Source organism: Delphinus delphis, chromosome 3 (genome assembly GCF_949987515.2).
Source record: "Delphinus delphis chromosome 3, mDelDel1.2, whole genome shotgun sequence".
NCBI lineage: Eukaryota > Metazoa > Chordata > Mammalia > Artiodactyla > Delphinidae > Delphinus > Delphinus delphis.
This window is the reverse complement of record NC_082685.1, coordinates 18,813,010-18,826,778: the sequence shown is the minus strand read 5'-3', so window position 1 is coordinate 18,826,778 and position 13,769 is coordinate 18,813,010. Positions and strand designations below refer to the sequence as shown.

Here is a 13,769-nt window from a genome sequence, read left to right as displayed (position 1 = left end):
TTTCTGTAGGACCAGTGTTCTGCAGGACATATTGCCAGTGCATGGAAAACCAGTGTGCTGGCTCTAAATCATTTTTAAGATAATTTGCCGCCATTGATGCTTTTTCTTACAAGCCTTGGTATCAGCTCAGGCTGTGCATGGTCACTACTTTGCCATGGCCTCCCTGCAGCCATGTGGCCATTGCATGCAGCTCACTCACACATCCTTCTGGCCCCGTGCTGCACCTGTGACACCAGACACCACCCCGAAGAAGGCCTCGCCTTCTCGGGTGTCCGAATGCCTGCAGGCCCAATTTGAGGAACTTGATTGACCGTTTTGCTCAAATTGATTTCCTGCAAATTGTCTTTTGGCACATTGCCCAGAGTTGGGTGGAAGAGTTTGTTGTTACCAGGCCTGCTGGTAGAGGAGGATGCATAGGCCACTTGGTGGGGGGGGGGGGGGGGGGGGAACAGCTCCATGACACCCCCTACCTGTCTCTGTGCCCATAGGCCATGAACATCGTCACCTCAGTGCTCCTGCTCTATGGCAGCGAGGAGGAGGCATTCTGGCTGCTGGTGGCCCTCTGTGAACGCATGCTGCCCGACTACTACAACACCAGGGTGGTTGGTGAGTGCCTGAGACTGGCAGCTCCCTGTGGGGGTGGCAGGCCTCCCTGGGCCAGGTCTACATTCAGCACATCCCACAGGTGAGCTCTTGGAGGCCTCGCAGCCTTGCCCCAGGCTGCAGACAGTCACAGGTTCCGCTCCATAGATTAGGAAGCTGCTAAATCTTCACACAGCTGAAAAGCAGAGAGCCAAACACAGACCCCAACCGTCTCTCCCAGACTTTATGCGATTCCCTAGGAGTTGCCGGCAGTGAGAGAAGAAGTTAGCTTGGGGCCTAAATTCACATCCATCTAACTCTTCTTAAACATTTTTATTGTGGAAAATTTCCAGTATCACAGCTAGAGCATATAGTATACCCCCATGTCAACTGTTAGGAACTCACAGCCAGTAGAATCTGTGTTATTAAATGGAAGTGCACTTGCAAATATATTTAATTACATATATAATTAAGTCTGTTATTCTAAAATGTCCTTCCCTTACTGTTTGCTTTTGGGGGTTTCCACTCTTGGGGTCCTTTAGAATTGCATCTGTTCACAAGCTTCAGGTCAGTACACACACAAGCTACTGAGATCACTGTTTACTTCTTTTTATGGTTTGGTTTTTTTGTTTGTTTTTGTTTTTTTTTTAATTTTTCTTATTATTTTATTTATTTTTAACATCTTTATTGGAGTATAATTGGTTAACAATCATGTGTTAGTTTCCGCTTTATAACAAAGTGAATCGGTTATACATATACATGTATCCCCATATCTCTTCCCTCTTGCGTCTCCCTCCCTCCAACCCTCCCTATCCCACCCGTCTAGGTGGTCACAAAGCACCGAGCTGATCTCCCTGTGCTATGCAGCTGCTCACTGTTTACTTTTGACGCCCTAGAGAGAAATTAGTATTTCCCAAAAATAAAATCCAAGTATAGTGGAAGAAATCGTTTTTTCACACAGCGATTTGGAAGTAGTAGAAAGGAAACTTACATAATTTTTTCCGTTCTTGTTTTCTCCACCCCACTTGCCCCCCTCCAGCCCTCAGTTGTAAGCAGAGCTGGCTGGGGACCAGGTGAGCTTCTTGCAACTCAGACCCTGGGGTCCCACATGAGGGCCTGCCTGAGTCAGGGGTGTGAGCTCACCATTCAGACTCCTTCGTTCTCTACCTAGGGGCCCTGGTGGACCAAGGCATCTTTGAAGAGCTCACGAGAGACTTCCTGCCCCAGCTCTCTGAGAAGATGCAGGACCTGGGGGTGATTCCCAGCATCTCGCTCTCCTGGTTCCTGACCCTCTTTCTCAGCGTCATGCCCTTTGAGAGCGCTGCGGTCATTGTTGACTGCTTCTTCTACGAGGGCATCAAGGTGATCCTGCAGGTGGCCTTGGCCATCCTGGATGCCAACATGGAGCAGCTACTCGGCTGCAGCGACGAGGGCGAGGCCATGACCGTCCTGGGCAGGTGACTGAGCTGGCCTCCCTCCTCCTGCTGGGGAGCTGGCCAGCACTGACTGCAGCACCCCACCCCTCCCCAGCCCTATGTGCTTCTTGGTCAGCATCCTGGGACTGTACCTACCACGTGCCCAGACAGGGCTAGACCTGGGGATACTCCAGGGGGGCAGAGAGAGCCTCCTTTCTGGAAGGAGACAGAACAGTACTGGAGTAGTAATAAGTGCTGGGAGAAGGTAAAACAGGTAGTGGGCCAGAGCACACTGGACTGGAGGGCTTGGTGGGCAGGAGGCAGCTGGAACAGCAGGGCCTCCCTCCTCTAGCGAAGGTTGGGTGTCTGTTATTCCCACAAAGCACTCCTGGTCGTGCCTTTCCCAGCTCAGTAGCATCACTGTCACCCCGTCACCTAGACAAGGGCCCATGTTGGGCCTACTGTAGCTGCTGAATGAGCTGATATCCACCAGGCACGCCTAAGGCCCAGGGTCATCCTGGCTGCCTTGTCCTCCCTCAGTCCCCGCATCCCATCCTCATGGACTCTCTCTGGGGTCCAGCCCCTCCCCTCAACCCCTACAGCCTCAGGGCAGACCCATGACACCCCTGCCAAGGGCCCTGTGTCTGCATCGTCACAGTTTTCCTTGTTCCAGTCTCATCCACCAGCATCCCACAGGGCTCTTCCTGATCAGAATCTGACCCTGTTCCTCCCTTGGGATATGGGAACTCCCTGTGCCACTGGTGGTTTTCTGGACAAAGGATCTAAGTCCCCTAGCCTGGCCTTCAAGACCTTTATAACCAGGTGCCTTCCTAGGGGGTGCTTACTGTGGCCCAGGCCCTGAGCTCTATACAGCCTTGCCAGCCCACGTGCATGTATTTGCCCAGCCTGGAATGCTCCTGGCCACCCGGGACAGCCAGGGACGCTGCCACCTGCCTGCCGAGCCAGCCCAGTGCTGACTGGGAACCTGTAAGGGTCCCAGGCTGGCAGAGTTGTTGCTTCTCTGCTATGGGCCATGCTAGCTCTTTGTCCTCAGTGATGACAAGATACTCAGCCCATGGCCAGAGTCGGCAAGTGGTTTTCATGCCCATCTCCCACACCAGACAGATGGGGCCCCTCCTTAGCAGCAGGGCCTGACCAGGAATGGTGCCGGAGCCAGTGGGTGTGTCCCACCTGAGTGTCAGGCCCAGCCAGAGAGCCTGGGAGAGTGTGAGGTCCTGGTTGGCCTAGTCCAGCCAAAGTCAGGCCCTGTCCCGAGGTTGTGTTCCTCGGACACCCCCACAGCAGGGCTCCTCCCTCGCCTTCCTCCTGGGACACTCCTTTGGTCCCTGATTCTTCCTGGCCAGGCAGGGAGTCCTCACATCTGGCCCAGTGACACACCAGATGGAGGAAGCGTGTCATCCCTCCAGCTGGGACAAACCTCTCTCCTGGTTTGGTAGGGTCTGGACTTGTAAAGGTGCCCCCCGCCGTGAGACCCCAGTGGACAGCCTAGCTTTCTCAGAGTTAGTGCTCAAGCCTCTCAACTGCCTCCAGGGGGCGTCCCTGATTTGCCAGGGTACCCATCCCTGATTTGCCTCTCCCCCTCCTCCCTGCAGTGGCTCATCTTTCTCTCTCCTGGAGGATGCCCGGCCCTCAGCACACTCACTCATTGATTGGGAGTCTGGGCAAATTAGGTCTCTCCACATCACTTAGCCATGGGTAAGACACCCCTGTCACCTGTGGGTGATCTAGATTTCTGTCCTTTAATCCTTACAGATACCTGGATAATGTGGTCAATAAGCAGAGTGTCTCTCCTCCTATCCCACACCTCCATGCCCTGCTGACGAGTGGAGATGACCCTCCTGAAGAGGTGGACATCTTCGACCTCCTGAAAGTGTCATATGAGGTCAGCACTCACTGCGGGCTTCTTGGCCAGACCACTCCCTTGGGCCGTGTGGGTGCAGTTGGCCATGGTGGGTGGCTGTCCTCTGCTCTGTGGTTCCACCTTATCTCACTGAATCACCTCTGACTGGTAGAAATTCAGCAGCCTGAGGGCCGAGGACATTGAACAGATGCGGTTTAAACAGAGGCTGAAAGTGATCCAGTCCTTGGAGGATACGGCCAAGAGGAGTGTGGTACGGATGGGCCCCGGCTCCCATGGCCCCAGGGTGCAGGCTGGGAGCTAGGGTGGGGATGGTGACCAAGTGGGCTGCTCCTGCCGAGCCATCTCCAGACTTCCCTGAGGAGCAGGGTGCAGGGTCCCCTAGCACTGTCTTGTGTGGGACTGGAATCCAGGAGTGAAGGGGCAAATTTAGGGAAGTGGGGAGAGGGCTGGTCACAATTTTCTGCTTGTGGATTGGTCACAGGGAAGCTTCTCTGATGCCTCAATGCCTAAAGGCTAAGCATGATCCCACTCTGGACTGAGCCCTCAGGCCTGGCTTTAACCCCTGCCCCTGGGTAGCAACACTCAGCCACCCAGCCCTCCATCCACTCAGCCCGCTGACCTCTGCTGCAAGCCTTTGTCCTCCTGTCTCTGGAGGGAGAAGTAACTGCAAAGTTCTAGGTCACCTTCCAAAGTGCCAGTGCCAGGGCCTTTCAAGGGATCCAGATAGCAGTGTCTTGATCACCGCCCCTCACCCTGTGTCCCTGACTGGGTGTTCAGAACAGAAAGGCACCCCCAGTGCCCACCAGGAAGGAGCTCAGGGAGTGTGAATTGAGTGACAGGATGGGTGATGAAGGGTAGGAGTGTAGACCACGCTTTCTTTCCTGAATGGACTACCCTCATGTGCTCGGCCAGCTGGCAACACCAAGAGGGCAGTTCGTGTCTTCGCCCTCATCCACATGGGGATTCTCTCAAAGAGCAGGAACTTGAGAATTCATTAATACATCCTGTTTCTCTTTCCTTCTAGGTTCGAGCTATACCTGGGGACATTGGTTTCTCAATTGAAGAGCTGGAGGACCTTTACATGGTGTTTAAGGTGACAGCCAAGAGCAAGGGAGGACCACTATCCCATCCTAGTCCCCTAAATTCATCCTCAGGGTAGCAGCCTCCTGCCAGGAGAGAAATAGGTTTAAAAGCATCCTCAGATGCAGTTACTACAAAGTTCACATGGTAGAATTTAATCCTTCTTGGAGTTTAGGCAGGACACTCTTTTAAGTGGAAGAAAATCCACTCAAGTCAGCTTATATAAAAGGGAATGCATTGGCTCATGAAACTGAAAAAGTCTAGGAATGTACAGCTTCAGGCATGACTGGATCTAGGTGTTCCAACATCCTGGCAAGCTCCCCTACCTCAGATATCACCTGGACTGCTCTTCCTACAGAGTGGCAGGACTGTTGTCAGCATCTCCAAGGTCATCCTGTCCGCTCAGTAACCCCAGTGAAAAGAAAATTTTTCTTTCCAGGTGGTTTTAGCAAAAAGCCTAGGGTTAATTGTTGGAATGACTCAAGTTAGGTGCTGTGGCTACAGGAGGGTGTTTGCTGCTGACCCAAAACTGGGCCACGTGCCCACCCCATGGCCTGAGGGTGGGACAAGAGGGGCTTTCCAGGAAAAGTTCAGGTGCTGTTAACAGAAGAAGGGGAAAGGGTGTGAAGAGCAGGCAGAAACAGCCATGTCTACAATGCCTTTCTGATCTCATTGTCGGGTCCCATCTGCCCCTCCAACTGCCTCTGGTTCAACCCCCAAGATAACCACCCTGCTATGGCCTTAAGGTCAGAGCAGTCCAGCCAGTGCTGCCTCTCACTCGCTGTGGCCGCCGTGGCTGGCAGTCCTAGGGCCCTGTCTTGACTCACACGGCTATAAACTAGGGACTGATGGTACCAACGCAGGAGGTTCTGCGAGATGCTCTGTGTAGCCCAGTGCTCACTATCCAGGACTCTGCAGACTTGGATGGAGGAGGAGGGTGAACACACCAACCAGCCTGGTAATCCTAAGCACCCAGGGGCCAGGAGGCCAGGCCATCTCACCAGGCTATGCTCCCTGCAGGCCAAGCAGCTGGCGAGTCAGTACTGGGGGAGCAGCCGCCCTGCAGCTGTACGTCGGGACCCCAGCCTGCCCTACCTGGAGCAGTACCGCATCGACACGAACCAGTTCCAGGAACTCTTTGCCAGCCTGACACCCTGGGCCTGTGGCTCCCACACATCCGTGCTGGCGGGGCGCATGTTTCGGCTCCTGGATGAAAATAAGGACTCGCTGATCAACTTCAAGGAGTTCGTGACAGGGATAAGTGAGTGGCTCCAGGGCCTGCAGGGGCCTTTCCGTGCCCACACCCTTTCTGCGGAAGCCTCCAGATGCCAGCCCTGGCCAGTCTTCCCACTTCAGCGAGCTGAGGGCAGCCTGGAGCCCTTGACCCTTGATAAAGGAAGTGCAGTTTTCCCACTGGAGATACATGGAGATCCAATGGGAGCCCTCCCTCCCCTCCCCTCCCTCAGTCCACTGCTGGAGGCCGGGTCTGCAGGTCCCAGAGAAGGGGCAAGCCAGAGGCCTGGTGCTCACCCCCAGGGTCCTCTCCAGGAGAGAGTCAGGTGGTGAGGAGGGTCCCACCAGAACCCATTGGAAGGGGAGGTATTCGAATGTGGACTGGCTGTGGGACTCTTGTGCCCTTTTGCCAGCGTGCCTCCTTGCTGGCCTTCCTCCACAGGTAGGATGTACCATGGGGACCTGACAGAGAAGCTCAAGGTGCTCTACAAGCTGCACTTGCCTCCAGGTGAGAGCCTTCTGTCCCACTCCCCAGCAGGGGCTTCTCATGTGTCCAGAGCTGGAGGTGCAGCATTCCATGGCACAGGCCTCTGTGGAGTTCTGGGCCTTGCAGCAGCTAGGGTCCCAACATAGTGGAGGCTCGCCCGTCCTGACAGAGAGTGGAGGAGCCAGAGCATGGGGGCTGAGGCCCAGCCCAATCTTGGTCTGAGAGCAGGGCCATGACCTGAGTGACCTGGGAGGGAATGTGTGGGAGTCTCAGGGAGGAGTCTGCCCACAGGCAAAGGCCCAGATGGAGCACTGTGCCACTCAACTAGAACACCCCCTCGTGAGGGGGACTCACAGGAGTGGATATTCAGGTTTGAATCTCTTGTGTTCATTAGCTTATCCTTAAGTCTCTCAAGGGTTCCTGTTTCTCACCAGAGGAGCGGCGTGGGGGTGCCAAGGCCAGGGAGCCCTATTGTATGGCTGCTCTCCTCTGGCTTCTCTAGCAGTGCCGGGCCTGCTGGGACACTGACAGTGGGTCGTCCGCAGTAGCTGGTCCCAAAGCAGGGGCTCTTGCTGCTTCATGAGCCTAGCTCACCTGGCTCAGCAGGGGTGGCCACTCAGAGTTGTCCAAGTGCAGTGGGGGAGGCCTTCCCCATTTTCACAGGAGGGAATTGAGACGGGCTGGTGAAAATTTGGCCCCAGGGGTTCTGCTCTGGGGTGGAGCTGTCCTGGGTTCCTGCTGTTGTTCATGACCTGCCCCTGGGAGTCAGCAGCTGCCTCAGAGTTAGCCTGAGTGATTTTTCATCCCAGAGGCTCTCACTTGATTGGCCTGGGGCGGGGTCCAGACTGTAGTTTTAAAACTTCCCCCAGGGTTGTTCTCTGCATCCAGAGTTGGAGAGACAACTGCTCCTGACACAGATATTCTCACCTTTGGCTGGTTGTTCCCTGTAACGCAACAAGGAACACTTCCATGGAAAGACTGGTATAGGCCACCTCTCATTCTGCTGAGAGAGAGGCCTGGGCTGGGCAGGCCCCACTGTGCCGAGAGCCTGTCCATGAGGGCACATGCGGCCAGCGCTGCCACTTCCAAGCCACCCCTGCCCGCCTTGCTTCATCTAGGGCTCTAGTGGCGACCCACACCTGCCACCTCCCCTTGTGCCACACACTGTTAAAACTCGCTCACTTCCTCCCCCTCTGTACAATGGGGAGAATAAGCCCCCTGCACAGAACCAAGTGGATCCGACACCCCAGAGACTACTTTATCGCAAAACGAGGCAGGCCAGTATGTGCTGGTGTGGAACAATGCCCAAGTGTATAAAGTGAGAACAAGTCACTTGTGCCTGGCCCGTCCCTGCATATGTACCTGCAGGAGCATAAAACATCCCAAAAGAATCCTCTGGGCTGCATCATCGTGGGGTAGGAGAAAGGATGGCCGCTCAACCAACTCCCAGCTGCACTGACTGGATTTTTATCTGGGATATGTATATATTACATTTTCAAACACAATGCACGAGTCAACCAGAATCAGTCGTCAGCTGTTACCACTGTGACCATCCACCATATTGGTGGGGCTGGGAGCTGTGGAGCACACAGTGGCAGTTTCAGGGAGGGCCTTTGTCCAGGACTCAGGGAGATTTCGTTTGGTGAGAATCATGTTGTTCCCTCCTGCCCTCACTCTTCTTTTGCTCCGAGCACAGCCCTGAGCCCAGAGGAGGCTGAGTCAGCCCTGGAAGCGACCCATTATTTCACTGAGAACAGCTCCTCAGAAGGTGAGCACTCTGTATACCACTGGCCTCGGACCCTGTGCCAAGCAACACTGCTGTGGGGCGCATGCAGGTGGCCTACGGCCCTCCATGGGCTCGGGGAGTGTGCTGCGTGGGGAGGTGCAGAGTGAGAGCCAGGGGAAGCTGCCTCACTCTCTAGGGCCAGGCCCCCCGGTGGTGTTCTCACTCCTGTTTCTCTTGTCTCTGCCTTCCCGGACCCGGGCTTCTCCCTCCCTCTGCCTCTGCTCCTCCTCTGCTGTCCCTTCCAGCATCTCCTCTGGCCTCCGACCTGGACCTTTTCCTGCCCTGGGAGGCTCAAGGTCAGTGCCTGGGGGGCAGGGGCGCCCCCTTTGCACTTGGCTTCCCCAGGGCCTTGGGTTTTATCTCCTGAACGCTCCCCTGCATGGTCAGGAGGCCTGGAAGCTCTTATTCCAGAGACGCCTCCTGTGTGGCTAAGTTCCGAGGAGGACCCAGAGCCAGCCATGGACTGGGGTGGAGAGGGGCAGCTGCTGTGCTTGCGTGAGGGCAGTAAATGAGGACACACAGTATAGTGGGTGTTGCACAGGCACTAGGGTGTCACCTCCCCAGGCACGTGCAGAAAGTATTCTGTCATCATGGTCATAGGAAAAACACAAAATGCTATCATTGCAAAGCTGTCATTGTGAAACAGACAAAGCACAGATGAGCAGAGGTGGAGGAGAGTGGTAGATGCTTTCTTTGGAAACATTTTCATGTTCCACACAACTTTTTTGTTGGGGAAAAATACGTATGTTGAGTGCCTATTAGAAGTCATCCCTGTGCTACACTTAAAACCTGTTGGGAGTACTGGGTACAGGGTGATGGGGCATTCTGGGCCTGGGATTTGGCAATCAAGCTGGTGGTATGTAATACACCTAGAAAACCAACCAAAACACCGCCCTATAATTTCTCATGGGGGATAGGTAATAACACACCAAGGATAATACACACTCAAAAGTGAAAGTAAAAGGTACTATCAAAATATTATCGGGCTTCCCTGGTGGCGCAGTGGTTGGGAGTCCGCCTGCTGATGCAGGGGACACAGGTTCATGCCCCGGTCCGGGAGGATCCCACGTGCCGCGAAGCGGCTGGGCCCGTGGGCCGTGGCTGCTGGGCCTGCGCGTCCGGAGCCTGTGCTCCGCAACGGGAGAGGCCACAGCAGTGAGAGGCCCACGTACTGCAAAAAAAAAAAAAGATATTATCAAGACACCCAAAGCAATCCTGTTGACAGTGCCAAAGTCTTACTTAACTTGACTATGAAGCTTGAGGACCTTGATTTCAAGTATACAAACTAAAGAAACAGATGTATCTTCTGTTATACTCGAGCAAATCAAGGATGCTTTAGGCTTGTCCCAGGCACTTCCAGGAGATGCCAGGGACTCGGGGTACAGATCCCTGTCCTCAGACCTCACATAGCCTCCAGGCAGCAGTCCGTTCCCTGGTGAGAAGCCTGAGCCTGGAGCGCTGCGCCCTTCCCTGCCACCACATAGCTGCCAAGGGCCATTCAGAGCTGGGACGCTGCCGTTCCACCTGAGGTCCCCCCACCGGCCACATTCTCTCAGGGAACAGGTCTGCAAAAGCTGGGCAGCCTGCTCACCCCAAGTTTATGGTCACCATAAGGAGCACGGTGTATGCAGACTCCAGCAAACATGTCACTTTAAGAAATACAGTGCTGAGTGCAGGATTCACGTACATAAAATTCCTCATCAGCTAGTGTGGCAGTTGCAGGTTGAATTGGTAATTAGGACTCCCCTGAGTTTGACCTTTATCAGCAGAAACTATAGAAATCATTGGTCTCAGACTTCTTGCCCATAACGTGCTCCATCTTTCACTTAAGAACTGTGGTATGACTTGTATTCTTTTGAAAAGAGGATGTGAGGGTTCAGTGGCTCTGTGGTTCGGGTGGAGTGAGACAGCCCTTCTCAGAGAAGGCAGAGAAGAAGCAGCATCCAGGGCCAGGTCCGCTTCCGCAGGAGAGCACAGACTAGACCGACCACTCAAGGACCTTAGTGGTTTGGAGTCATAACAGAAGAATGTTCTTGTTCTTTTTATTCATCCCATTGTCCAGAAGCACTACAGCAGGAAGAGCAAGAGGGAGCTGGAAATGACATCCAAGAAAAAAGAAGAGGTGTATATATAGGCCAACATCTGCTGATGCTGGTAGAGGTCTCAGGGTGGGTGGGGTCTGGTTGCCCTGTCACTGCAGAAGAGCCCCGTACCCTGGGGAGATGGCAGATGCATGCCTGACACCACAGCTCTCCTTGAGGTGAATGCCCAGCCCATCAGCTGTGCAGCTGTCATCAGCCCCAGGCCTGAATCTCCTGTAGCTGTGAACACCCCCAGCCATCACCGCCTCCCTCTGGGGGTGCCTGCTTCCTGCCAGTACTCCTCTAGGTGCCCAGCTGGCCTCTCCTTCTCATGCCACCCTCTCTTCAGCCTCCACATGGTTCTGTCACCATCTTGGGGAAGACAGATTGGGGCTATCCTCATCAGCTTAGCTCAGACCTACTTCAGCATAACTTGGGAGACCCATGAGTGTTCTAGGGTATTTTTTCCATCACCACCTCCCCAAATGCCGGGGTGTTTTGTAATAGGGCCCAGGTAACTCCATGCCAGACAATACTTAAAAACCCACTTACCCCCTGCTACCAGCCCCCAGCCCTCTTTCTCTCATTTGACAGATGGAGATTAATTTTTTTCTCCCAACTCGCAGAGGAGAAGGGAACCAGCCCTCCTGACTATCGGCACTACCTTCGAATGTGGGCCAAGGAGAAAGAGGTTCAGAAGGAGACGATTAAGGATCTTCCCAAGATGAACCAGGTAGGCCCAGTCAGAACACGCAACAGTTGTTTCTGGAAAATTCTAACCAAGGCTGAGCCCTCCCACCCGGCACCTCACCACCGTCCCAGCACCCCCTGGAATGTAGGGATTCTCCTGCCTACCTTTAGAACCTCTAGTCAGGCAGCAGTCAGGGACTATTCTAGTAGGACAAGGGGTCAGTTGCTTCAGGGCCTTGTCCAGAACACTCTGCTGGTGATGACTTGCTTTGGTTTAATTGGTATCCGTGAACCAGAGGAGCACTGGGGAAGGTTAGCCTCAAAAGGCAGAGACTTAACACCACCATTTATGAGACAACATCACAGCACTTCTGCTCCCTCCCATGCCCCGCTCGGAGCTGTGCACACACAGGCCCACTCAACCCACCACCCAATGTTTGTTTGCTGGTCTCTGCGTCAGGACCGTGGCATCTTGCCAAGGGTCTTACAGCCAGGACCACAGACATCTAACCAAAGGCAGCTGTTGAGCTGCAGCCTGACCACGGTCTGCTGTGCCCGAAGGGGAACCTTGCAATCTGGGTGCTCTCTCATCCACAGCCTGAAGAATGGGGTGCCCGTGGAGGGAGGTTTCATCCCATTCTCAGGCCAGGAAGCCTAAATATGGTTTCAGGACCTGGAACCTGACCTCTTCACCCTTCTCAACCAACCCAAGTTACCTTACCTTGTCATCACTCTCTAAAGAGCTTCATAAAGGAGAGTTGGAGGCGCTTCTGATTAAAGATATAAAAAACTCAATGTGATTCTAAAACACAGTGAAGAAGTACTTGTAGTCACTGGGTTTAGAAAGGTATGATAGAAATAGGTCTGTCTCTGCTAACAGAATGGACATAGAGACAGGGAGAGACTCCAAATGTTCCTATATGTGCTGAAAGAATGGCAGCTGGAAAAGAAAGCCCTTTCCCTCTCTGCACCTCAGTGTCCTAATCTGTGAAATGGACATATCAAGACACAGGTGTACGGAGACAACTAATGGGACAACACCCTCACACCAATCATAATGGCCAGCACTGTGAGTCTGGATGATCTGAGGGCAATCTGACCCATTCTTTACCATCTCCCTGCCCTTTTTCTGTTTTTCCCCTTAAAAGGAGCAGTTCATAGAGCTGTGCAAGACGCTTTACAACATGTTCAGCGAAGACCCCATGGAGCAGGACTTGTACCACGCTATCGCCACGGTGGCCAGCCTGCTGCTCCGCATTGGGGAAGTGGGGAGGAGGTTCTCTGCATGGTCGGGCAGAGGAGAGTCCAGGGACAGTGCCCCTGAGGAGGGCGAGCCGCCAGCCCCACACCCCCCTCAAGACGTGGCCCAGGAGCTTCAGCCGCCAGCTGCAGGGGACCCCCAGGCCAAAGCGGGTGGAGACACCCACCTTGGGAAAGCACCGCAGGAGAGCCAGGTGGTGGGCGAAGGGGGCGGCGGTGAGGGGCGGGGCTCCCCCCCCCAGCCTCTGTCTGACGATGAAACCAAAGATGACATGTCCATGTCCTCGTACTCAGTGGTCAGCACGGGCTCCCTGCAGTGTGAGGACCTGGCTGATGACACAGTGCTGGTGGGTGGGGAGGCCCACAGCCCCGTGGCCACCACTCACAGTGGGGGTGCCGTTGATACAGACTGGTGCATCTCCTTCGAGCAGATCCTGGCCTCCATCCTGACGGAGTCCGTGCTGGTGAACTTCTTTGAGAAGAGGGTAGACATTGGACTCAAGATCAAGGACCAGAGGAAGGTGGAGAGACAGTTTAGCACCTCCAGTGACCATGAGCAGTCTGCAGTTTTGGGCTGAGGGCTCCAAGGCCCTGGGGGCTGGCCTCTCTCTCCTCCCTCCCTCCCGTTCTGTTTTCTCTTGAAGGACACACCCCTCCAGTTCTCCCCAGAAGCAGTGAGTTGTAAATGGAAAGAAGGCTGAACAGTCGCAGTTGGGACCTAGGCAGGGGCTCCCCACCCCCTCGTTCTGCCTTGGACCTCCTGGCCCCTGCATAGTGTCAGGGGCTCTCTGATCTGTCCTTGCTTGCCCTGCACTGTGGCCAGGCCACACCCTGTCCTCCACCTCCTCTTCTGCAGCTGCGTGCTCCGGGGGCTTTCCTGCCACTTGGCGCCAGGTAGGGGGGTCGAGTGCCTATTGGGCACCAAAGTGGTGAGAACTTCGAGATGCTCTCCAGAAGCCCCTGAGCCTGAGCTTCTGGCTGGGGGACATGGGCAGAAAGCATCTGCTGCACCAGGGTGGGTGCCGCCTGCACAGGCGTTACTCTCAATTCTCTTTCAGCTCGTCATCCTCACCATTAACCTTAAAAGCATATCCCTCAGGTCCTGATATATTTCCTTGTATTCATTTCAGTTGGCTAAAAATCACACTATGCTCAATGCCTTAATAAATCCCTGAAAGAACTAAAAACTACACTGTGTATAGAGAATTAATGTGACCCTCAACCACTGCTTTGGCCTCCTGGCTTCTCCCCAGGCAGGTATGGGGCCCAGGCC

General features: G+C 54.4%; 1 protein-coding gene across 2 annotated transcripts in view; it reads left to right on the top strand.

The window, feature by feature from the left end:
* TBC1D9B (TBC1 domain family member 9B) overlaps positions 1–13,769 on the top strand; it is a 44,170-nt gene extending 30,401 nt beyond the window's left edge. The window contains exons 11-22 of one of the 2 annotated variants that reach the window (XM_060008245.1): positions 489–606; positions 1,754–2,039; positions 3,771–3,900; positions 4,031–4,129; positions 4,904–4,972; positions 5,980–6,220; positions 6,635–6,700; positions 8,376–8,447; positions 8,711–8,761; positions 10,528–10,587; positions 11,173–11,279; positions 12,385–13,769. In XM_060008245.1, the coding sequence (XP_059864228.1) occupies positions 489–606; positions 1,754–2,039; positions 3,771–3,900; positions 4,031–4,129; positions 4,904–4,972; positions 5,980–6,220; positions 6,635–6,700; positions 8,376–8,447; positions 8,711–8,761; positions 10,528–10,587; positions 11,173–11,279; positions 12,385–13,074 (1,989 nt within the window). In that variant the 3' untranslated portion in view covers positions 13,075–13,769. The remainder of the gene's footprint in view (positions 1–488; positions 607–1,753; positions 2,040–3,770; positions 3,901–4,030; positions 4,130–4,903; positions 4,973–5,979; positions 6,221–6,634; positions 6,701–8,375; positions 8,448–8,710; positions 8,762–10,527; positions 10,588–11,172; positions 11,280–12,384) is intronic. The other variant, XM_060008246.1, reaches the window with a different exon arrangement.